Source organism: Dromiciops gliroides, chromosome 4, assembly GCF_019393635.1.
Source record: "Dromiciops gliroides isolate mDroGli1 chromosome 4, mDroGli1.pri, whole genome shotgun sequence".
Taxonomy (NCBI): domain Eukaryota; kingdom Metazoa; phylum Chordata; class Mammalia; order Microbiotheria; family Microbiotheriidae; genus Dromiciops; species Dromiciops gliroides.
The window spans coordinates 167,439,726-167,465,837 of record NC_057864.1 but is presented as its reverse complement, the minus strand read 5'-3'; the positions used below and the strand labels follow the sequence as shown (position 1 = coordinate 167,465,837).

General features: G+C 38.2%; 1 protein-coding gene across 1 annotated transcript in view; it reads right to left on the bottom strand.

The window, feature by feature from the left end:
• The window catches only part of SKA2 (spindle and kinetochore associated complex subunit 2), a 51,490-nt gene that overhangs the window by 2,409 nt on the left and 22,969 nt on the right, over window positions 1-26,112 (bottom strand). Inside the window, 3 exon segments of the mRNA XM_043964172.1 lie at window positions 5,665-5,795; window positions 10,800-10,976; window positions 14,381-14,470. Coding sequence (XP_043820107.1) covers window positions 5,688-5,795; window positions 10,800-10,976; window positions 14,381-14,470 — 375 coding nt within the window. The 3' untranslated portion in view covers window positions 5,665-5,687.

Below are 26,112 nucleotides of genomic sequence, written 5' to 3'. Positions count from 1 at the left end.
TAATGCAGAGGATAATTTTAGGTTTAACTAGAAATGGACTTAAGAAGCAGTCATACCTGTTGGCTAAGCACCAACTATATCAAAACTAAAATCATTGTATTTGATATATAGGACTGGCCTGGTTTATCTCTGAGACTATTTCAAAGTCTAACATTCTTTTTTTTTTTTTGGTGAGGCAATGGGGGTTAAGTGACTTGCCCAGGGTCACACAGCTAGCAAGTGTCAAGTGTCTGAGGCCAGATTTGAACTCAGGTACTCCTGAATCCAGGGCCAGTGCTCTATACACTGCACCACCTAACTGCCCCTAAAATCTAACATTCTATCTATTTTTTTTGGTTTTTTGTTTTGGATTGGTTTGGTTTTTTGTTTTTTGGTTGTTGTTTTTTTTTTTTTTGCGGGGCAATGGGGGTTAAGTGACTTGCCCAGGGTCACACAGCTAGCAAGTGTCAAGTGTCTGAGGCCAGATTTGAACTCAGGTACTCCTGAATCCAGGGCCGGTGCTTTATCCACTGCGCCATGAGCTGCCCCCATTCTATTTAAATGAACAATACTAAATAACCAAAACCTTTAGGTCAATTCATTATGCTACTTTTTCTTGGTGGAACCACTGAGGTGCAATTCTACTTAAAAATTAGATGCTGTAACAGAGCTATGTTGAGATTCTTTTGTGATTGATATGGAAGATCATTAGCACTTTCCCTTAAATCTTTTCAGGGCTCAAAATTCTGAACCAGGTTACATACTGTTATAGTACTTGGATATCTCAACCAAATACTGTCTATATTATGGAGCAGATTCAAAGCTGCCATTTGAGGAAAAATATTAATCAATAAACAAACAGTAAACACCTACTATGTGCCAGGTACTGTGCTAAATACTAGGGACAGAAAAAGAGGCAACAGGCAGTCCCTGCCCTCAAGAGATTATAATCTAATGGGGAAGATGTGTAAACAAATACATACAAAAAAAGCTATATACAGGATAAATAGGGATTAACAGAGACAAGGCACTAGATTTAAGGAAGTTTGGAGAAGGCTTCCAATAAAAGATAAGATTTTAGTTGAGACTTAAAGGAAGCCACTGAGGTCAGTAAGACAGAGGAGAAGGGAGAGCATTCCAGGCTTGAAGGACAGCCAGAGAGAATGCCAAGAGCAAAGAGATAGTGTCTTGTTCATGGAAGAGGCCAATGTTACTGGACTGGAGAGTATGTGTTCGGGAGTAAGGTGTAAGACTGGAAAAGCAGGAGAAGGCTAAGTTAAGAAGGGCTTTGAATGCCAAACAGAGCACTTGTATTTGTATTTAATGTTATCCACAGGTACTCCTGTATTCCACTTCTACATGGAAGTGGGCTGTTACTTTGCTTCAATTAAGAGCAAGTCGTGCTTCAAAACCTTCATAACAGGATTTTTCTTCTGCCTTTAGCATAGCTGATTTCCAAAGCACATAGATTCTTCATTAATTAGCAACATAGAGTATCAACACTTCAGGAACTCATTATGAATTGATTGTAATCCTATACTTCTCAACAGCTCCCTAGAGATGTCTGGTATTTGAAAGAGACAGTTGAACAGATAAGTAAATTTTCCTTTACTCTACCTACACCAATGTCATCAAATTCAAATAGAAACAGGGCTCCTCAGTCCAGAAATAAGGATCCCAGTGGGCTGCATATTATTAGAAAACTTGCACATTTTCTTTTAATCAGACAGTAAGAAATATATAAGTCAACATGTATCCCTTTTTATCTTAGCTGCCAGAATACTCAGAACTAAATTTAGTGCTCAGCTTCAGTAATGAACCAATTTCAGGTACCTGGTAACATTTGCTCAGGCTATTTGGTTTTGTTGTTTATTTTTATTATGTGGGGTGTGTGTGTGTGTGTGTGCGTGTGTGTGTGTGTATGTGTATGTGCTTTTAGAAAATTCAAGTTGTAGGGGGCAGCTAGGTGGCGCAGTGGATAGAGCACTGGCCCTGGATTCAGGAGTACCTGAGTTCAAATCCGGCCTCAGACACTTGACACTTGCTAGCTGTGTGACCTTGGGCAAGTCACTTAACCCCCCTTGCCCCGCCCCCCCCCCAAAAAGAGAAAATTCAAGTTGTCCTGTTTCAGATATTTAATTTTTCAAGCTGTCTCAAATCTTTCTGGAAGAGGGTAAGGTATAAATTATTGAAAAGCTTATTCCGGGGGCAGCTAGGTGGTACAGTGGATAAAGCACTGGCTCTGGATTCAGGAGGACCTGAGTTCAAATTTGGCCTCAGACACTTGACACTTACTAGCTGTGTGACCCTGGGCAAGTCACTTAACCCTTGTTGTCCCACCAAAAAAAAAAAAAAAAAGCAGATGAGAGGAGAAAATAAAGTAGACATTTAGAAAACTGCTGACCTGGAAAAACTTATTCCCTTGGGATGCTGACATTCAACTTGTGTTAATCAATAGCCTTATGTCTTATCAGACTCATCAAAAGCCTATCCCACACTAAAGTCTTTCTCTGATGTTTCAGAGACATAAGAATGAGAAGGTAAAGGGGATCAAGAAACCTATGCTAGGAGAGTGCAAGCTCTGGCAGGTTCTACAAAGCCAAACCAGCTTTGCTATGGCCCACTTATGGACCATCACCTGAGAACCAGCTCACCTGAAGACCAGAGTGGCTGAGTTCAGAGACGCTCATCATTAGGGAATGCAAAGAAGTATAGGACACGGTTCCAAATTTCCAGGACCTTAAAATTTGGTTCTGGAGATGACATACGTAAATCTTTACACTATAAAGATGACTTCCAGCCAAGATGGCTGCCTGAACAGGAGGCAGCCCCACCCCTCTACTCCAACCTCAACAAATCCACTCCAACAAAACACTGACATTCACACCAGACCAAATAATCATCAAGAATTGTAGTAAGAAACTATAGTAAGAAGCTGAAAAGGTAGTAGATTTTATTAGTTGTGTCTTTCCTTCCATTTACATAATATTCTTTGTAATTAGATTTCTGATTGAGTAGATGTCTGTGTGTATATTCTAAATATATAGCATACAAAACACACATGTGCATACATACAAATATACATACATATGTGTATGTGAGTGTATATCTAGATATATCCTAAATCTATAGGTTATCAATACAAATATCTTTATTTCAGATTTGATAAAACCTTAGCCCATTGTCGATGAAACTTGACATAGTCAATCACTTCCCAGTAATGAATTCAATAAACCATTGTACCTTCTCTGTACTTTGTTATTGTTTACATTCGTTTCTCAGTTCTTACACTATACTGTTTTTGTACTAATCTGTTGATGATCTGAGTTTCCCTACTACTACAAAGGCTTGATAACTTGTAATGAGCAATATGAAATCTATTTTTAATAGGATCTACCTGGAGCAGTTCTGTGGCCTTGGTTCTCTTGGCAGTCTGCCCCATAGCAAGGATATAATAGTTCTACTCTTCTTTTTATGTAAAGAAATGTTTGATTTAAATATTTCAAAGTGGATTTTTAGCACAGATGTTGATTATTTTTTCTAATTCTTAAATAAAGCTTGATGTTCTTGATGTCATAAAAGTGAAAAATTATCCACTGCTAACCCAGCTTCCCTTTGCCATTATCTGCCTATAATATCCATCTCAACTACATTGCTTCACTGCACAAATTTACTCCAAATGAAACCCCTCAAATGAATGCTCAATCAGTTGAGGGCTCCGATAATTATAAGGTATAAATACAAATAGGTCATTTCCCAGCCCTTTTTCCTTCAGTGAGTTTAGGGGAAAGGAAATGGTTTCAAATAAAAGTTTTCGTAGTGTTAGAGGCCTACAGGGACCTCTCTGTCCTTTACAAGATCCAGAAACCAGGGCAGATGGAAGACCAAAGAACCATGGAGGATATTTGGCTTCTGTTTAGGGAAGAGCAAAGGAGGATTGGTATTTTCCCTGCTCTGGATGCCCCCTTGTGGTTAAGCATCACAAGAGTCTTTTTAATGTAATAATTACTTAACCCTGGCCACTGTCTTACATCGGTGGTGAGTACAGAAAATTATTTTTACTTTAATGTCTACATGTAGTCCTCCTTAATTCCATTAACATGCTGGGCTGAGAAGGTGGAAAATGAGTTTTTTTGGTCAGTTTGTTTCAATAGTTAAGATCTGACTTGACTTTCATCCATTCCTTTGCACAGTAACTGTTTTCTATTTGGTATTTCTATTTCTATATGATACACACAAAAAGCTACATAAAGCAAAGCAAAATTCCTTTTTTTTTTTTTTTTTTTGGTGAGGCAATTGGGGTTAAGTGACTCCCTAGGGTCACACAGCTATTAAGTGTAAAGTGTCTGAGGCCGCATTTGAACTCAGATCCTCCTGAATCCAGGGCCGGTACTCTATCCACTGCACTACCTAGCTGCCCCCTGTGCTGTATATTTTCATATATGTTTATGTTGTCTCCTTAAGAGCAAGGATCTGAAACATTATAGAGACCATGGGCACCAGCTTATGGGAAACAACAGCAGCCAGGCTAGACGTGGGGTGACCAAAATGAAATTTCATGGGTCACAGAAGAAGTCAGTTTGATATCTTTTCAGATATACCTCATATATCTTTTCAGTTATACTTTGTATTACACAAGAAGGTCGCTAAGTCACAATTAGGCCATAATCAGCCACTTGGGTACAAACAATTATTTGCACCAGTGAAATCTAAGCATAAAAAATAATAGAGATGATAAATATCCTTTTTCCTCTAATTTCAGAAGTACCTTCATCCATGCTTTCTCTTGATTGAATGACTATTCTCACAATATCCTAGTGAGGTAAGCTGGTACGGGTATATTATTCTCATTATGCAGATGAAGACACTGAAGCACAGATATCTTAAGTGACTGCCCAGAAATAACAAACCTAGTCAGGGCAAAATTGGGCATATAACTCAAGTAATCAGATTGGTCTAATGGCCTTTCCATCAAACTATTTAATATCACTATTGAATAATACTTTCCTAAAAATGTGTGTGTACATAAAATCAGGAAAACATCTAGCATAATAACACACATACTAGGTGCCTAATAAATGTTATTGTTGAATGACTGAAAGCAGATGGAAAGATTCACCTGGAGCAAAAACTATTCATCCACAGATACTTTTAAAGTTTGATCATCTCTTGATTTCTTAGCCTTTTGTCCTATGAACTTCCACATGGTCCCTCTGTATCTTCCTCCATTTCCCCCTCAGAATTCCCATATATACTATCTTAGCCATTAACCTGTTTTCTTGTTGTTGTTTTTTTTTAGTGAGGCAATTGGGGTTAAGTGACTTGCCCAGGGTCACACAGCTAGTAAATGTTAAGTGTCTGAGGCCGGATTTGAACTCAGGTACTCCTGACTCCAAGGCCGGTGCTCTATCCACTGCCCCACCTAGCTGCCCCTCATTAACCTGTTTTCTTACCATGAATTAGAATGGTATGCATGTATTTTTAAAATTGGACTGAATCTTAATTAGCTGATACAGACTTATACAAATTATGTAAATGGAAATTCACACAACATACATATAACCTAACAGTTCTTTGAAATATATTATTTCAGGTTTCCTTCTAGATTTAATAGTGCTAACTGTTCTTTTCTCCTTTCAAAATAAAGAGAGCATACAAACAGAAAACAAAATATTAAACACGTACATACAAAAACCCATGCTAGAAAACTACATTAGAGTTGTCTTATGCAAGTCAATGTCTTCGGAAGTCTGGCATGTTGAATGGGATTGTAGTTGCTGTACTGCAGTCTGCTCTTCCTTAGTCAGAGGTGACAACTAGATAAAAAAGAATACAACAAGGTCTTTATTTCATATTCTTTAGGCTTCTAAGTTTTATAGTAAAATACATTTTTATGGTTTTACTAGTTACAAGATCTCAAATGATGGAAGAGAAAGATAAATCAATTAAAAATATTATATTATGTAGTTATTAAAGAGAGGTTGTATCACATTCATATCCACATCTCTCCCTTTCAGTCTCATTTCATATTCTTCACAACCTCATAAACTCATTTTTAGAAAAGAGCAGGGGCAGCTAGGTGGCGCAGTGGATAGAGCACCAGCCCTGGAGTCAGGAGTACCTGAGTTCAAATCCGGCCTCAAACACTTAACACTTACTAGCTGTGTGACCCTGGGCAAGTCACTTAACCCCAATTGCCTCACACACACAAAAAAAAAAAGTAGAAAAGAGCAAATCAAATTTGTATGAAAATAATAATAATAATGACAGCCAACATTTATTTAGCACTTTACTATGTGTCAGGCACTGCACTAAGAACTCTACAATTATTACCTCATCTGATCCTCACAACAACCCTGGAAGGTAGGTGCTATTATTCTCATTTTGAGGAAACAGAGGTCAGGTGACTGGCTCAGTGAGGTTCACAAAGCTAGTGAGTGTTTGAGGCCATACTTGAACTCAGGTCTTCCTGACTCCAGGCCTGGCACTCTATTCATTATGCCACTTAGTCACCTAGGTGAACATGAACAGAAATCAACAACAAAAATGTATTGAACATATGTACTTTGTACAATGCACTGTCCTAAGTTGACGATGGAGGGGAAAAGATTAGAGGGACAGGTAATTTTATCATTTAGGTAATAAGCCAAGATTTACCAGAATAGAACATGAGTAAATGCCAAATGAATTGCATAGCTAATAAGTGCTAAAGAAGTTTAGAAGATGTAAAGGTTACTGTGTGCTAAAAAGATTTCACAGAGAAAAATAGATTGAACTGGATTTGGAAGGATGAATAGAATTTGGACAGCCAGAGAGTAGGGGAGTTTTGAGAGTTGATGTTTAAGGTTGGAGTGGAAGAAAAACTGAAAGGATCCAATGATTTCCTGAATGTGCTTGTAAGGGGGTGAGGAGGAGTTAAGAGATAAGGAATCTAAGATAGCACTGCTTTGATTCAGGGTAATTAGACTAATAATCACATGAAATAAATAAGTCAGAAACAGATTTTAAGTCGAAGTGCTGGGAAAACAACTTGGTATAGATAGATGCCCAGGAAGCAGCTAAAAAATTCAAGTCTGGTGTGTGTGTGTGTGTGTGTGTGTGTGTGTGTGTGTGTGTGTGTGTGTGTGTGTGTGTGTGTGTGTCCAGGGGTGTGTCTGTCTGTGGGTATACAAATCTGGCTGTAATCCACATAGATGTGAAAGCTGCAGCTATGAAAATGGATGAGATTACCAAGGAGGAGAAGAACTCAGAGAAGTGGGTCAGGGACAGTCTTTGAATAGCTTCACAATAAGGAAACAGGTAGAAGAAGAGATGGGAAAGATTGGAAAGAAGTGGTTAGAGAGGCAGGAGCAGAAACATATGAGTACATTGTTATGAAGTCAAGAGAAGTGACATTATTAAGGCAAGGGCTGTTTTATTTTGTCTTTGTATGCCCTACTACAATGCTTTTAAAATCAATGATATTCAACTACCAAGCACTGATTAATCATCTTCTATGTGCTGGGATAGAAGAAGGGCTATGAATACAAAAGTAAGACAGTCCTTGACTTCAAGGGATTCTACTACAGAGATCTGACGTCTCCAGAGAGAAATGAACAGAAGATATAGATAGATAGATAGATAGATAGATAGATAGATAGATAGATAGATAGATAGATAGATAGATAGATATTTAGATATATAGTTTGTTTTGTTGGTTTTTTTGGTGAGGCAATTGGGGTTAACTGACTTTCCCAGGGTCACACAGCTAATAAGTATCAAGTGTCTGAGGCCAGATTTGAACTCAGGTCCTCCTGAATCCAGGGCCAGTGCTCTATCCACTGTGCCACCTAGCTGCTGATTGAGAGGAGAGTACATTGGGATCAGGAAAGGGCCCTGAACCTTGAAAGGAACTAGGAATTTCATGAGGTGAAGAAGAGAGCATTCCAGGCAAGGGTTTAACCTGTGTTCAAACAGGAGACAAAATGCTGTTTATTATGGGGACAGCAAACAGGCCAGAAGCATTTGGCTGGAGTTAAGAGTACCATAGGAGGGGACAGCTAGATGACAAAGTGGATAAAGCACCAGCCCTGGATTCAGGACCTGAGTTCAAGTCCAGCCTCAGACACTTGACATTTACTAGCTGTGTGACCCTGGGCAAGTCACTTAACCCTCATTGCCCCACCAAAAAAAAAAAAGAGTACCACAGGAGAGTAATGTATCATCAGGATGGAAATGGAAATGTGAACTGAAGTCAGACTGTGAAAGACTTTAAATGCTGAACAAATGAGTTTGTATTTTATCATAAAGGCAATGAGGAGCCACTAAATCTTTTTGAGAAGGGAAATGAAGACTCCTTGTACTTTAGGAATATAAGTTTGACAACTATATAAAAGATGGATTGGAAAGAGAAGAAACTGGATGCAAGGGGTCATTTAGTAAGTTACTGCAACAGTTCAGGAAATGTCTAAACTAGTATGGGCATTCTGTGACTAGAGAAATGGGGACTGGAGTGGGAGAGGTTGAGGGGGTGGAATTGAGAAGATTTGACAACCAATTGGATATGGGGCAATGAGTGAGAATGAAGAGTTGAAGAGGACTCTTAGGTTTTGAACTTGTGTAAGGGGCTAAAATTCTAGCTAATCTATCTAAAATATCTAATGAGTGGTCGCCATTAAATTAGAAGCTTTAGCAAGAGTTGACTTTTAAACATTTATTAAGGAGAATAAGAATTTGGTGAAGAGAGAAAGTGGCCTAGATTCATCTATCTATCAAAGGGAGAGTGCATTTTAGCTCCACTCTCCACGAGTGTCCTGATAAAAGAGAGAGAACTACCCCTTCTTCATCCCACAAGCCTCCTGTGAAACTGGGACCATCCCCTCCACATGAGCACACACGCACACACACACACAGCTCCAAGCGAATTGGCTGGTAGCTTTGATAGACAGTACCCAAGAGCAAACATCACTTCTGACGCCAAAGAAAAGCCGCATGGCTTGCCCTCAGATGCCTTCTCCTCATGGTGGAGCTTTCCTACAGTAACTCTCCAGCAAGTGGCGTCAATCCAATCATTACACTTGGCTGAGTAGAAAAATTATGGCAGAGCTTTGGCCAGAAATAGAAATTTAGGAGGAAAGGTAGACTTTGAAAGAAAAATCATGTCTTATACATGATGATGTGACTTCAGAGTGAAATGTCCAGCAAGCGAGTAGTTAGAAATCAGTTGTTGATTCTTGTTGATGCTACTCTTTCAAAATCTCCCTCATCTTCCTCCTCCTCTCCATTCACATAGCCATTATCATAATCTTGGTCTTCATTTCCCGAACTCCTACAATAACCCCCTCATTGGCTTCCCTGTACCTCGTCTTTCTCCTTGCCAATCTATCCTCTGCACAGGGGCTAGTGAGGTTCCTAAAGCACATTTCCCTGCTGAAATATCTCCCTATTGACTAACTGAAAATACAAAATCCTCTGTTTGGATTTTATACCAATCACACTCTGGTTGCACCTTACCTTTCCAGGTAGATTATATACCAGTACTCTTCTTACAGTCTCCATTCCTGCAACACTGGCCTAGTTGCAGTTCATCATATAGGAGACTCCTTCTCCTGCCTTTGGGTGTTTGCCCAAGTTTGGAATCCCTCTCTGTTCACCTCTGCTCCTGAGGGATTCCAAACTTGGGCAAACACCCAAAGGCAGGAGAAGGAGTCTCCTATATGATGAACTGCAACTAGGTAGATTAGAATAAGCCTACCTCTCATTATAATATTCATTCTTTCATTGTTAACATATTTACATGCTGTTTTTCCTAACAAGCTTCTTGAAGGAAGGGGTTATTTCTTTTTTGACTTTGTATCCCTAGTGCATGGCACAGAGCAGACAATAAGTCCACAATGATTGCCTGAATGCAGGGCTGGTGCTTTATCCACTGTGCCACCTAGCTGCACCCTAGATCTTTTTTAAGTCAAAGAAGGAATCAGTGGAAATGGTAAGATTGAACTTGCAGGAGAAAGAAGGGATGTACTTTGGGAAGGCAGGAAAGGATGGGATAGAAGATACATGTAGTCGGGTTAACATGGGAAAAAAATAAACTATCTTTTCTTATTCGACAGAAAGGAAGGAAGAAAGGGGGGAGATAAAAGAAGGTTTAGGATGTGGAGAATGGGAACTGAAAGAAGAGTTCAGTTAGCTGCAATCTTTCTGTCAAGTAAGAAGTAAAGTCACTTGCTGACAGCAGGAGTATAAGGTTTGAAGAAAATGGAAAATGTTTCTTTCAGTCGCAGATAAAAGGAACAAAAAGTTCTTCTGGGGGCAGCTGGGTGGTGCAGTGGATAGAGCACCAGCCCTGGAGTCAGGAGGACCTGAGTTCAAATCCAGCCTCAGACACTTAACACTTACTAGCTGCGTGACCCTAGGCAAGTCACTTAACCCCAATTGCCTCATCAAAAAAAAATTAATATGGGGGATCTGAAAATAGTCCCAGTATAAAAAAAAAAAGTTCTTCTGAAATCTTGATAGCGTTGTTTCTAAAACAAGGATCAAATTGCTAGTGTTTGGGTAAATTCCTTCTATTTCACAAAGTAATAACTTAATTTCTTCCCACAAATGGAGCACACTATACCAAGGGCTAGCTACATATTATAGGACCTGAATTTAGAGGGGAAAAAGATGATGATGATTTGAATTGTGACTTTAGGAAGCCAAGGATATATGTCAGATCAACTGCCATAAACCCAAGTGCAAAAGTCATTTAAACATTTTCAGTGAGTTGTTTGTCCTCTCTTCTTTGTGACACTGAGAACTTAAAATGACTGTTCCCATTTACCAAACAGAAGCATTACCTCCAGATCTGCTTGTTGTTCTAGTTGTTGTACCATTTTCATAGTATTATTCAAAGTAGCACGAATACAGTTCATAGATTCTTTCTGTTCAACAGCAACTTGTTCCAATTGGGCACACAAAGTCTTATATCGAGACTTCATCATTGACAATTCCTTTAATAGTGTAAGTGGATTTTCCTATATCAGATGTAAAACATACACAGAAAGGAGAAATTACATGTTTAATTCAAAAATGAATATATTCAAGTCACAATATAGCATATTTTTAGTCATTTCAATTGGTATTTATTCACTACCAAATATATATAAGATATTATTTAGATATACTTTGTTTTCCTCAGTGTGAGGAGAGGCCCTGCAAAGCAGTTATAATGTAGCCTGATATATACATGTGTATATACATATATACACAACCATATGCATGTGTATCTATATATACAAAACAAACATAATTCTTCTAAAGTCCTATTTGAATGCAGAATTATACTAAAAAAGTCACTAAACAGAAGGCAACCCTTTTACTTACACATATACTTTATTTTATTTTACTTTTTTGGGAAGGGGAATGAGGGTTAAGTGACTTGCCAAGGTCTGAGGCCAGATTTGAACTCAGGTCCTCCTGAATCCAGGGCCAGTGCTTTATCCACTGTGCCACCTAGCTGACCTCTCACACATATACTTTAAAGAAGGTTGAAGAATGAGGGAAAGGTCTCATATATAAAAAAATATTTTAGAGCAGTGAGTTTCACAATAGCAATAGCTGACTCATTTGGGAGGGGCCATACCTGGCCCACCCTGAAGTTATGTATGCTACTGAGGTCAGAAGGAGAACTCTCCATAGGCAGTTTTTAAAGGACCTCCCCTTTTGGGGGAAGGAAGATTGAATGCTCCCTGAGGGGAAGCCGAGGCACTTCCAGAACGTTAAACATCCCAAGTGTGGTGAGTGAACACAAATTCCTTTGAATTAGCTTAATTGGAAACAATCTGGGGATTGCATAGACTTAGTTTAAAGTTAAGAAAATTTATCTGTATTTTCTTTTTCCTACTTCCATATCTTTGATTTTTATTAATTTTACCTTTGTTGTTTAATTAATTCCCAAGTAATAAAATCTGATCCTTTTGTGGAAAAGAAGCTGTAAGCCTCCTTTCTTACTGGCCAGGGAGAAATATCTAAAAGGGCAGTTCAGAGGGGAGGGAGCTTTGAACCTAAAGGTCCCTTATTATTTCCAGGACCCCAACAGTTTGGTGAGTCACCCAATTAATGCTCCGTATATTAAATTTCAGCCCTCACAGTTCATACAAGTCTTTTCAGGTTTTTCTTTTTTATTTTTCCTGTGGGACAATGACAATTAAGTGACATGTCCAGGATCACATAGCCACTAAGTGTCACATGTCTGAGGTCGGATTTGAACTCAGGTCCTCTTGAATCCAGGGCCAGTGCTTTATCCACTGTGCCACCTAGCTGCCCCTAATACTACATACTTTCTTTTCAAAAAAATTTTAATTTTATTTTTAAAAAATATTATATACTTTCAATGGAGATTGGTAGGGAACAATAGTTGATATACTAGTAATTAAATAAAACCTCAAATCAAAATTTTTAACATATGTTAAATACTGATGCCTGAGATTTTTAAAAATAGATTTTATTGATATCATTTTTATATCACATAGAATTCCCACTGCATCTCCCCTTTGCCCAGAGAGCCATCCCTTGTAAGAGTCTGAAAAAAGGAAGCAAGAAAAAACTTCACAAAACTGAACAAAGTATTTTTAAAAGTCTGACGACATTACATGCAGTATTCTATAACCATGGTTACCTACTTCTGCAAAGGAGCGGGTTGGAGGGTAGAAGAGGTTAGAGAGGAAGGAGGAAGTGGATTTAATTAGATCTGGATGGAAAGGGTTTTGTGGAGATTCTGAAGAGGTCTTTTGGATATGTTCAAGAGCCTCTCATGTCAACAGAACTGATTTTTTAAATCTTGTCTAAGTTCACTTGAGAACACATAGCTTTTTCCCCTCTTTGATTCAGTTGTGTCATTAAACACTACTCTTTACACTTAACAGTTCTTTGGAAGTAATGTTTTTAGCTCATGAATGCAATGATGAGAAGGCAGAATAATGAAGAGATTTTCCTGAGATAACTGGGCAACAGGTGGGAAAGAAGGAACAAGAGGATGTGTGTCTATGAATGAGAATGATATTGCTTAGTCGGTGAAAGAAGAGGGGGAAACATTGAATACATACTAACTCTTAGAAGAAAGAAGGTAGTAGGGAAGATAGGACGGGCCAGATCACTCAAAGCTACAGGAAACCTTAGAAGATCATCTTATCCAACTTCATTTTATGGATGTGGAAACTGAGCCCCAGAGATGAATTATCCAATCATATAGGTAATAAATAATAGAGCTCATACTTAAATTCAGATCCTCTGATTTCAAATCCAGTGTTTTTTCTACTATAATATACAGCCTTCACTATACTAATTTTAAGGTGCCACCACTCATCAAAGACAACTAGATGATGAATTAGGAAGAATCACAAGAAAAAGGAGAAAGGGAGCAGAGAAGAAAAATCATACCTACTGAATTCTAAGAATTCTTATGGGTGCTTGCTTTCTAAAAATCTCAAGAGTTCTGTCTATCTCAGAGGTTGCATTTCTAATCCCTGTTATTTCTGCATTGAGGGTACAAGTCAGTACTCACAGATTTTCTTATTTCTGGATAGCTCTAGAAAATATCTTCTGTCAATTATAAAAATCCTATCATTCTCCATTACTAACTACAACTCAAAATCCAAGAATATATTGAAGGACACAGCTCTAGAATAATGAACTATTAAAGCAGAAATGGAGTAAAGGATGTTGTCAAAGAAAAGCATACTTGAAAAAAGAACAAATGCCCTGTGTGTCCCACTGGTATTCTCATGACCCAAGATCATAAATTTAGAGCAGCCAGGGAGCTTAGAAACCATCTAAACCAACCCCCTCATTTTAGAGATGAAGAAACAGAAGCGCAGAGAGTTGAGGTGACTTGCTTGAGATCACAGAGATAGGATTAGAAACCTCAGTCCTCTAACTCCAGAATCAGTTTTCTTTCCTCTCACAGGAAAGTGAAAAAGATTCCTGCATGTTAGATGGATTTTCTTTGGAGAACTTGTTGGAAGATTTGGACAAGAGTCACACAGACTGAGATTGTTATTTTTGGTATTTTTACTGGTATTATTTATTGGTATTATTGGGTTTTTTGGAAGGAATATCCACAATAATAAAATACAGTGATTTGAGGGCAGCTAGGTGGCTCAGTGGATAAAGCACTGGCCCTGGATTCAGGAGTACCTGAGTTCAAATTCAGCCTCAGACACTTGACACTAGCTGTGTGACCCTGGGCAAGTCACTTAACCCCCATTGCCCCGCAAAAAAAGAAAAAAAAATACAGTGATTTGAGTTACTATTAATTACAATCTCACAAGATCAACTAGCTTGTTACACAGCCAATATTACCACAAAATATATACCATAAGACCTAACAACCACAAAGTAATATCTTATTTCAAAATAATGCATTTATTGTATAGGTTACCTCTTCTGAAGAATCATCAGGAAGACTTTTCTTAACTTCAAATTCCAGCTTGTGTTGAATGTAATCCAAATCAGATTCTGCTTTCTGGAACTAAGACATGCAAGAGTAGACAAAAAGGTATTAATTTATGAAGTATAAACACATAACCATAACACAGCTTGATAGTTTTATTGCCCACTGCTCCCTTTCCCTTGGATTTTTAACTAAGGTCAAAATATTATATATAATTGAAAGGTCATCAGAGAAAAGCAATGACTGAAAAGATCAAACAATGTGGTATAAGGAGTCACTGTAAGGTTACGCATTTTTGTATTTATATATATCCTTTTCCTGTGAACTAGGAAGGAACTCAAAAGTTCCCAAGAAATACTGAAACTATCCAGCTAACTATATGCTGTTTTTGTTGGAACAATACATGGTTAAGAAACAAGCCTATCCCTCAGTCATTCCAAGTTTAAATCATTAAGTTATGCAGTATGTTTAGGACCTGAAAAAATTTATGGGCAACATGTTATTAGAATAGATCAACATGGAATACAAGAGCAGATTATGTCTTCTCTTTTAAGAGGACAAAAAGTGAAAATAAATTGTTCAGACAGAGCAAATATTATCTTTTGAAGTAGGGGTAATGAGAGAGTCAAGAGGAAGGGGAAAGCTACTTTTCATAATGGGGACTTAAAAAAATTCAAAATGGATTTAATAGCAATGATTCTGTCAAATTATTTGTGATGTACAACTATTATTAACCAAGAAAGCTACTATTAACTTGTTCTCTTTTATAAAAAGAGCCTAGTGTAATGCTGTAATATAAATCAAAGCTTCTTAAACTGTGGGTTGCTATCCCATATGGGGTCATGTAACTGAATGTGGGGGCTGTGAGAAATCTGGCAACAGTAAAAGGTTATGTATAGGGGCAGCTAGGTGGCACAGTGGATAGAGCACTGGCCCTGGATTCAGGAGGACCTGAGTTCAAATCCAGCCTCAGACACTTAACAATTACTAGCTGTGTGATCCTGGGCAAGTCACTTAACCCCAATTGCCTCACAAAAACAAACAAACAAAAGGTTATGTATACTTTAAACACCTATATAAAATGTATATTTTAAATACCTATATAACTGAATTAGGGAGAATCACAAGAAAAAGGAGAAAGGGAGCAGAGAAGAAAAATCATACCTACTGAATTCTATATATAACTGGGGTTATACCTACATAACTGGAGTCATGTAAAAATTTCTCAGGAAAAATGGGGGTTGTGAGTAGAAAAAGTTTAAGAAGCCCTGATATAAACAATGAAAAGTATTAAAGAGTTGCATGTTACACATGTAGCCCAACAGATAAAATTTTGGGTATCAATGGGATAGCCTGAGAAGGAGATCTTTATTACTCATAGTGTTTAAATCAGGGGTTCTTGAGATCTATGAACTTTTAAAATATACTTGTAGTGCTTGTAGTCAATTACTGACCAGATCATAGGCCAGGAGAGCAGCAACCACACTTCTCCTTAGATTATACTACCTTGGAAGAACTGAAAACTTTCAGACACCCAGAATTAACTCTGAAAACAGCAGCATAAAAAACCTGAAGCTTGGGACAGTGCCTGCTCCTCCCTGGAAACAGAGCTCAGCTTTTAACATAAAGTTAAAAGTCAAGAAATAGACTGGAGGGAAATGAGCAAACAGCAAAAAAAGAACATGACTAAAGAAGGTTATTATGGTGACAGAGAAGATCAAAACACAAACTCAGAAGAAGACAACAATTTAAAAACAGATACATCCAAAGCCTCAAAGAATAATGTGAATGGGACTCTGGCCCCAAATGAATTCCTGGAAGATCTCCCCAAAAAAAGGCTTTAAGAATCAAATAGGAGAGGTAGAGGAAAAACTGGGAAAAGAAATGAGAATGATGCAAGAAAATGATGAAAAATGAGTCAAGAGCTTAGTAAAGAAGGCACAAAAGCTCGCTGAAGAAAATAATTCCTTAAAAATTAGAATTTGGCAAGTAGAAACTAATGATACTGTGACACACAAAGAAACAATAAAATAGAACTAAAAAAATAAGAAAAAGTGAAATATCTCATTGGAAAAATGCCTAACCAGGAAAATACCTGTAGGAGAGGTTATATAAGAATTATTGGACTCCCCTAAAGTCATGATCAAAAAAAGAACCTAGATATCAAATTTCAAGAGATTATTAAGTAAAACAACCCTAGTAATATAGAACTAAGGGAAAGAATCCACTGATCACCTCCTACCAGAGATCCCAAAATGAAAACACCCAGGAATATTATAGCCAAATTCCAGAGCTCCCAAGTCAAGGACAGAATATTGCAAGTAGCCAAAAAGAAACAATTCAAATATCATAGAGCCACAGTCAGGAGAACACAAGGCTTAGCAGATTCTACCTTAAAGGATCATAGGGCTTTGAATTTGATATTCTGAAAGGCAAAGGAATTAGGATTACAATCAAGAATCACTGGGGGCAGCTAGATGGCACAATGGATAGAGCACCGGCCCTGGAGTCAGGAGTACCTGAGTTCAAATCCGGCCTCAGACACTTAATACTTACTAGCTGTGTGACCCTGGGCAAGTCACTTAACCCCAACTGCCTCACTTAAAAAAAAAAAATCAAGAATCACCTACCCAGTAAAATTAAGTATAATCCTTTGGGGGTCGGGATGGGGGGTGGGGAATGGACATATTTAATGAAATACAGGACTTTCAAGCATTTCTGAAGAAAAGACTAGAGATGAAAAGAAAATGACAGGGTGAAAAAGAGGGATGCACTTGGAAAAGAGGGAAGGGAGAGTTTGAATGGGGGTAAATTATCACATATAAAATAGGCACAAAAGAGTTTTTACAGTAAGGGGGAAGTTGGAAAGGTGGTGGACAACATTTGAACCTCACTTTCATCAGAGCTGGCTCAAAGAGAAAATAAAATACATACTCAGTTGGAGTGAGAAATCAATCTCACCCTACAAGGTAATAGCAGGGAAAGGTTTTAAAAGAAGGGGAGAGCCGATAAAAGGGAAGGGAGATCAGGGAAGGTGATGATCAGAAGCCAAACACATTTGAAGAGGGACAGGGTGAAAGGAGAGAGAGCAAAAAGGATAAATGAAAAAAAAATAGGATGGGAGGAAATACAAAGTAATCATAATTGTGAAAAATTTTTTTGACAAGTTTCTCTGATATAAGGCTCATTTTTCAAACATATAAAGGACTGAGTCGGGGCAGCTAGATGGTGCAGTGGATAGAGCACAGGCCCTGGATTCAGGAGTACCTGAGTTCAAATCCGGCCTCAGACACTTGTGACCCTGGGCAAGTCACTTAAGCCCAATTGCCTCACTAAAACAAACAAACAACAAAAACATAAAGGACTGAGTCAGGGGCAGCTAGGTGACACAGTGGATAAAGCCTTGGATTCAGGAGGACCTGAGTTCAAATCCAGCCTTAGACACTTGACACTAACTAGCTGTGTGACCTTGGGCAAATCACTTAACCCTCACTGCCCCCCCCCCCAAAAACCCAAAAAACTGAGCCAAATTTATAGGAATATAAGCTATTTCCCAATTGATAAATGGTGAAGGCATATGAACATGCAGTTTTCAGATGAAAAAATCAAAGCTATCTATAGTCATATGAAAAAATGCTCTAAATCATTATTTGTTTGTATTTTTTTTATAAATCATTATTGATTAGGGAAATGCAAATTAAATAATTGTGGTGCTATCTCACACCTTTCAGATTGACTGACATGACACAGAAAGAAAATGACAAATGTTGGAGGGGAAGTGGGAAAATTGGGACATTAAAGCACTGCTAACAGAGTTGTGACCTGATCTAAGCATTTTGGAGAGCAATTTGGAACTATGCCCAAAGGGCTATAAAATTGTGACTACCCCTTAACCAAGGAATAGCACTGCTATGTATCCCAAAGAGTTTTTTTTTTTAAAGGAAAATGACCTATATGTATAAAAATGCTTATAGTAGCTCTTTTTTTTGTAGTGGCAGAGTTGGAAACTGAAGGGATGCCCATCAATTGGGGAATGGCTGAACAAGTTGTGGCATATGATTGTGATGGAATACTATGTGGTCTAAGAAATGACAAGCAGAATGCTTCTAGAAAAACCTGGACTTACATGAACTGATGCAAAGTGAAGTGAGCAGAACCAGGAGAACAGTGTACAAAGTAATAGCAATATTGTACAGTGATCAGCTGTGAATGATTTAGTTATTCTCAGCAATATAATGATCCAAAACAATCCCAAGGGACTTATGATGAAAAATACTATGAATCTCCAAAGAAAGAAATGATGGAATCTGAATGCAGATTGAAGCATACTTTTTTTTAAACTTTATTTTCCTTGGCTTATGTTTTCTTTTACAACATGACTAATATGCAAATGTTTTACACAACAGCACATGTATAACCTATATTAAATTGCTTACTTTCTCAATGGGGGGGGAGAAGCGAGAGAATTTGAAACAAAAAAAATTTTAAGAATGTTAAAAATTGTTTTTACATGTAATTGGAAAAAATGTTAAATAAATAAAAAGGTATCTTCAATCAATATCTCCACTTCCTTTCCTGTTGCTCTGTTCTAAATTCTCTACAGTGTGGTTTCTGACCACAGCATTCAAATGAAATTGTTGTGTCCAAAGTCACTAATGATCTCTCAGTTGCCAAATATAATGACTTATTTTTTTAAAAAATCATCCATCTTGACCTCTGTAAGGGGCTGAAATTCTAGCTATACTATCTAAAATCTAATGAGTAGTCACCAATAAATTATAAGCTTTAGCAAGAATATTTAAGTGTTTAAGTATTTATTACAGAGCATTAGGATCAGAGAGAAAGGTAAAAATCTAACTATTTCTAAGAGACCCCATCATCTGACCCACCATGGCAAGGTCAGGAACCAAAAGAGAGAGAACCCCTCAGCCTCTGTCCACTTCCTACTTTGTGTCCTCCTCCCAGAAAATGGGAGGCTCCTCAAGTTGATTGGTTGGTAGCCTTGATAGACAGTACCCACGAGCAAACGTCACTTCCTGACGCCAAAGAAAAGCCGCATGGCCTTGCCCTCAGAGGCCTTCTCCTCATGGTGGAGCTTTCCTACAATAAGTCTCCAGCAGGTGGCATCATTCCAAACGTTATACCTCTTTACAACTTCTGACATTGTAGATCACCCTCTACTCCATGATACTCTTTCTAGTTTTGTTTTGTTGTTTTTTTGGTTTTTTTACACTAATCTCTCCTGGTTCTGCTCCTACTTATCAATTTTTTGCTCCTTTGCTAGAATCTTCATCCAGATGCTGATTTTCAAATCTAGTTAATCTAGCCCTAGCCTCTCTGCTGACCTCCAGTCTCTCTTCTTCAGCTGCCAATTGGACAACTCAAAACACATTATGTCTAAAACTGAACTCAATATGTTTTCCCCAAAACCTTCTCCTTTTCCTAACTTCCGTTACTGTTGAGGGAATTACAATACTCAGTCTCCAAGGATTGCAACCTAAGCATCATTCTCTACTCCCCACATACTCCTCCTTATGCAATCTGTTGCCAAGGCCTGTCAATTTTACCTTCATAATATGTCTTGTATATACACCTTTCTATCCTCTGACACTGCCACCACCTTGGTACAGATTCCTATCACTTCATACCTGGACTACTGAAATAGTATGCTTCTTGGTCTCCCTGCTACAAGTCTCTCCCCACTCCAGTTCATCTTCTACTCAAGCTGCCAAAGTGATCTTCCTAAAATAAAAAACAATGACCCATTTACTCAATAAATGCCACTGGCTCCCTATCACCTCCAGGATCAAATATAATATCTTGGGTATTCAAAGCTTTTCATAACCTACTATGTCCCCTCATTTTTCCAGTCTTCTTACGTTATACCCCACCACATACTATGCGATTCAGTGACATTGGCTTCCTGGATGTTCCTTGAACAAGACAGGGCATCTCCTGTCTCAGAGTATTTTCACTAGCTGTCTCCCATGCTCTTTTCCTTACCATCTCTGCCTCCTGGTTTTCCTGACTTCCTTCTAGTTTCAGCTAAAATTCCACCTCTAACAGGAAGTTTTTCCCATTCCCTTTTAATTATAGTGTCTTCTGTTGATTATCTACAATTTATCCTGCCATAGTTTGTTTGTATATAGGTATTTGCATGTTGTCCCATCCATTAGAGACTGTGGGCTCCTTGAGAACAAGTATTATGCTTTACCTTTGTAACCTTGCACTTAATGCAGTGCCTGGCACATAATAGTTGCTTAATAAATGTTTTTGTTGTTGTTCAGTCATTACAGTCATGTCTAACTCTTTGCAACCCCATTTGGGATTTTCTTGACAAAGATACTGGAGTGGTTTGCCATTTCCTTCTCTAGCTCATTTTATAAATGAGGAAAACAGGCAAAGAAGGTTAAGTGACTTGCCCAAGGTCAAATAGCTAGTAAGTGTCCGAGGCTGGATTTGAACTCAGGTCCTCCTGAGTCCAGACTCAGTGCTCTCTGTCCACTGTGCTACCTAGCTGCCCATTTGGCAAGACTAGGCAACCTTTCTTTCAAACTGGGAGTTGCTGGAAGCCAGAGGGGTAGGGTGATCTCAGGGGGTGCCAGGACAGCCTGCAGAATATTGTGGTAAAATATGAAAGTTTTTAACAGTCGGTTAGGATAACTGAAAGACGCCAGTTTTTCAAGGACCACCCTTTTGGGGAGGAGATGAACAGTCCGCCTGCTGCGCATGTCAGACTGCCTGCCAGGTACAGTCCGCCTGCTGCGCATGTCAGACTGCCTGCCGGGTTTTTGACTTCCGGGGTGGAGAGAACGAGAGTAGCCCTTTTTGCCTGCTTGGCGGGACTCCTGGGGGCGCGGCACAGACGGTCTCCCTCTCTCCAAAGGTGGCCTTTTCGGTTTGGTGAGTTTTTATAAGGAATATAGACTAAGCCTAGATTTAAGACGATTTGTACTGTATTTCTATTTTCCTATCCTTCTAATCAACAACACCTTTTATACAATAAAGGCTCTATCTAGAAAACCAGAAGCTTCTTCCATTTACTAGTCTGGGAGATAAATTAAGGGAAAAGTTAAGTAGGGGAGATTTATGATCTAATATCCAATTTTAAATCTCACAATATCAAGCAGGAAAAGACTCATGATGAAAAATGCTCTCCACATTCAGAAAAAGAACTATGGAGTCTGAAAAGATTGAAGCATACTATTTTCACTTTTGTTGTTGCTTTGTTGTTGTTTATGCAGACCCACCAGCTGCAGTGTCTTCTCCTTTACCTGGAGCCAGTGAGTCTGAGCTTGGATGAGCTTTTCTTGAAGCTTCAGGACAAGACTGAGGATCTCAACTTCAGACTTGTTCTTCATCCAGATCAGGATGTTCGCCTCACATGCAGATCACTTCTAGATGCAGGGTCTCCAGCTTCAGAGGTATCTCCCTCTGCTTCTGATGGTGCCAGCTATAAAAATTAGGGGATTTGAAAAATTGCCTATACAGGCCTAGCCAATCACCCTTGAAGACACAGTTGAGCTGTGGGCCAATATACTCCAGGGTATTTAGGAAATCATCTTGGTGGAAAGGAAGGATCTGAGAGTGTCTTCCAGGGCATGACTCCCCTCTGCAGGGGCATCAGGCTTGGCATATAGTGCTCCAGGGGGATGATGAAACTCTCGGTGAGCTCCAGATGCTGTAGAACCAGAGCACTCTGAACCTCTGAAGGACACTTCCTCTGGATGCCCTTCAATAGCCTTTTTTTTTTTTTTGGTGGGGCAATGAGGGTTAAGTGACTTGCCCAGGGTCACACAGCTCGTAAGTGTCAAGTGTCTGAGGCCGGATTTGAACTCAGGTACTCCTGAATCCAGGGCTGGTGCTTTATCCACTATGCCACCTAGCTGCCCCCTTCAAAAGCCTTATTTATTTATTTATCTATCTATTTATTTAAGTTTTCAGCCTTTATTTAGATAAGATTTCCAATTTCAAATTTTTTCTCCCTCCCTCCCCTAGACAGCAGGTATTCTGATATATATAACATTAAACATATTTCTTCATTAGTCATGTTACACAAGAAGAATCAGAGCAAGAAGGAAAAACCTCAAAAAAGAAAAACAATAGCACCAAAACCAAAAGAGATAGTATGGTCCAATCAGCATCCGTATTCCAGTTTCTTTTTTTTTTTTTTCTGTATTTGAAGAGCCTTTTCCATCATGAGTCCTTTGGAACTTTCTTGTACCATTCAATAGCTTTTTTTTTTTTTTTTGAGGCAATTGGGGTTAAGTGACTTGCCCAGGGTCACATAGCTAGAACATGTTAAGTATCTGAGGCCGGATTTGAACTCAGGTCCTCCTGACTCCAGGGCCGGTGCTCTATCCACTGCGCCACCTAGCTGCCCCCTCAATAGCCTTTAAATGAGTGTTTTATCCTTGTGTGTAGGAGGTGTAGAGCCCTGGCTTGGTGTTCAGGGTCTTCAACTTTGTGAGTTTCTTATGTCACAGTTCTTTAAGGTGAGTTAAAAGTCTAATAGTAGTTTTCCCTTGGATTTTTAACTACTGTCAAAATAATACATAACTGAAAGTCATATGCATTCCACTGCACTTTAAGACTTGAGTTATGGTAGATTTTTAAACAAACACTTTCTAAGTGGTATTGTTTGTTCACAAACTACCAAACCTTCTGACAGATTAGGATTTAGGACTTCCAAAGGTATCTGAAACTACCACTTCCATTTTAAGCTTCCTTCAAATTAAGCTATGAAGCAGTCACATAGACTGACAAAAAAAAATAAATCTTAATGCATTATAAGAGTTCTATTTAGGGGGCAGGTAGGTAGCACAGTAGATAAAGCTCTGGCCCTGGATTCAGGAGGACCTGAGTTCAAATTTGGCCTCAGACACTTGACACTTACTAGCTGTGTGACCCTGGGCAAGTCACTCAACTCTCATTGTCCTGCAAAAAAAAAAAAGAATAATAATAATAGTTCTATTTAAAGTTCAAAAAGAATAAACTTAATAACCACTGATCTCTCTCTGAAGTGAGTAGTTTCAGCTGTAGTCATCTGCAGTTGTTAGGTAGGCACTTACAGCATATAAGGATTCAACAGGAATCAAGAAATAATGCTTGTCTGGCAGGAACATTTACTTTAAGACCAGAAGGACCAACACTGACAGTTTCCTTTTAATGGATTTATTCTTGCATTTAATTATTGAACTGGTCTTATTATCTCTACTACACTTGCGTTGAGAAAAGACTTCACAGTGAAAACAGAATTACAAACAGACTTTGAAGGACAGAATGAGAAGCAATCAGACAGGGAATAGTAAATCATGGCAAGAATTGGGGCAATAAACTAGAGCTAAGAATGGAGAAATGCAGAACTGTTTGATTTGACTATAGTTATCTCAAGAGACAAGAGAGTAGCAAGAGGTGATTAAAGAAACATTTCAATTTGGGCAAACCCTAATTATGATACTGGCAATGAAGTTTATGAAGTTTATTTACATTTCTAGTGAAGTGGATAAAGCTAGAAGTCAGCAACTAAAACTAAACTAAAAACTGTTGAAGTTAAAAAATAAAATAGTAACTCTATAATTACAAAATCTCAAAGAAGTCCAATGTGACTAACAAATGCTTCTCATTGGCAATAAACTTGGTTGGCAAATAGCTGAGAAGTCAATCCAAGATTCTAACTCTATAGGAGCACTTTTTGTTGTGGCAAAGAACTAGAACAATGTGGATGCCCATAAACTGGGGAATGGCAGGACAAATCATGGCATACAAATATAATCAAATATTACTGCCCTTATAAAAAAATGACGAAAATAACAAATTCAGAGAAACCTGAGAAGATTTGTATGAACTAAATGAGAGTGAAAGGAGCAGAACCAGGAGAACAACTTCGACAAGTATAATAATGTAAAGGAAAACAACAATTCAGAACAATCTAATCATCAATCATGACTTTAGAAAACTAATAATGAAGCATGTTTCCCACCTCTTAGCAGAGATGTGATAGACTAGAGGTACAGAATTATTCATACACTTTCAGAAATGGCCAGTGTGTGAATTTGTTTTATTTGACTATAACTGTGTTAGAAGGGAGGACTTCTAGGTAGGAATAGTGATTAAAAACCAAAAACTAAAGGAATATTTTTTTTTAATTCCAAGAAAACAGAAGAAAGCTTTTAAGGAGATCTAGATAATAATTTTGCTACTGTGTTAACTATGGTATATGCTTTTTAAAAATCCAAATTATGTAAGAGAAGTGCAGTTTCATATACAATCCTCTTTTTCTAACAGCCTGAGTTCGCCTGTGTCAGGGTGACTGTGGGGTTGGGCTCGACTCCTGTATCAGCACAGCAGCTCCCTCCTTCTGACCTTCCAAGCTGTTCTTGCTTAGAAGATGATTTCAGCACATTCTTTTGTGAGTTTTGCTGCTCCGGGGATTTTCCTATGGTGTTATTTGGATGTTTTTTGGAGTGATTGTGTGATGAGTTCAGGAGCTCACTGCCTTTCCTCCGCCATCTTGGCTCCACCCTTGAAGTCTCCACAGCCTGAATTCAAATCCAACCTCAGACACTAGCTGTATGACTCCTGGGCAAGTCATTTAACTTCTATTTACCTCAGTTTCCTCATCTGTAAAATGGAATAATGACATCTACCTTCCAGAGTTGTGAGGATAAAATATTTATAAAACACCTTGCAAACCTTAAAGTACTATATATATGCTATTTTGATTTAAAAGAAAAATTTTAAATATTAACATGCTCTAAGAAAATGAAATGAAAAATTAAGAGAAGTGTTGCAGAATCAAAGACTATATAGTTACTATCACAATCCAAATGGAAAAGCAAAACAATTAAAACTGAATGCTGTGAAAGTATAATGATTTAACTTGGCTTCAAGGAGATACATTCATCTTACTCCTTTCAGTGAATAAGTGGGGAACTATGGATGAGAACATTTAATATAATATAGGATTTGGTTGATATTGTTTTGCTGAACTTTTTTTTTCCTTTTTAAAAATTCTGTTAAAAGAGATAGCTCTCGGGGCAGCTAGTTGGCTTAGTAGATAAAGCACCAGGCCTGGATTCAGGAGGACTGGAGTTCAAATCCGGTCTCAGACACCTGACATTTACTAGCTGTGTGACCCTGGGCAAATCACTTAACCCTCAATACCCCACAAAAAACCCAAACAAACAAACAAACAAAAGAGATAGCTCTCTGGAAGAAGGAAGGTTCAGGGATTTATTGGGAAATGTAGGTGATATAAAAACAGAAGTTATCAATACATTTTTAAATGACAGGGTTATAAATTATCTTTAATTTACTTCTAGCAGTAACATTCTATGATTTTTGACAATCAGTATTGCAAATGAGCATATACAAAGTTTAACTGTTTTTAGAATTTTATATATAATGAAAAATGATGATTATATGGGCTGCACTGAGAAGCATAACTTCCAAGAATAAGGTGTTAATCCTGATGTACTATGGTCAGACCTCAGGCCCTATGCAGACCACATATGTAGTTTTGTGTTCAGTTTTGAGCATACTTCATAAAGGACACTGATAAGCTGGAGAGCATCCAGAGGAAAGCAATCTCAACATTGAAGGATCAAGAATCTGTGCTATATGAAGACTGGGTAAAGATACTTGGAGATGTTTAAGCTGAAGAAATGAGGGTTAAAGCATATGATAGTCATCTTCAAATTTGTGAAAGGCTATCTATC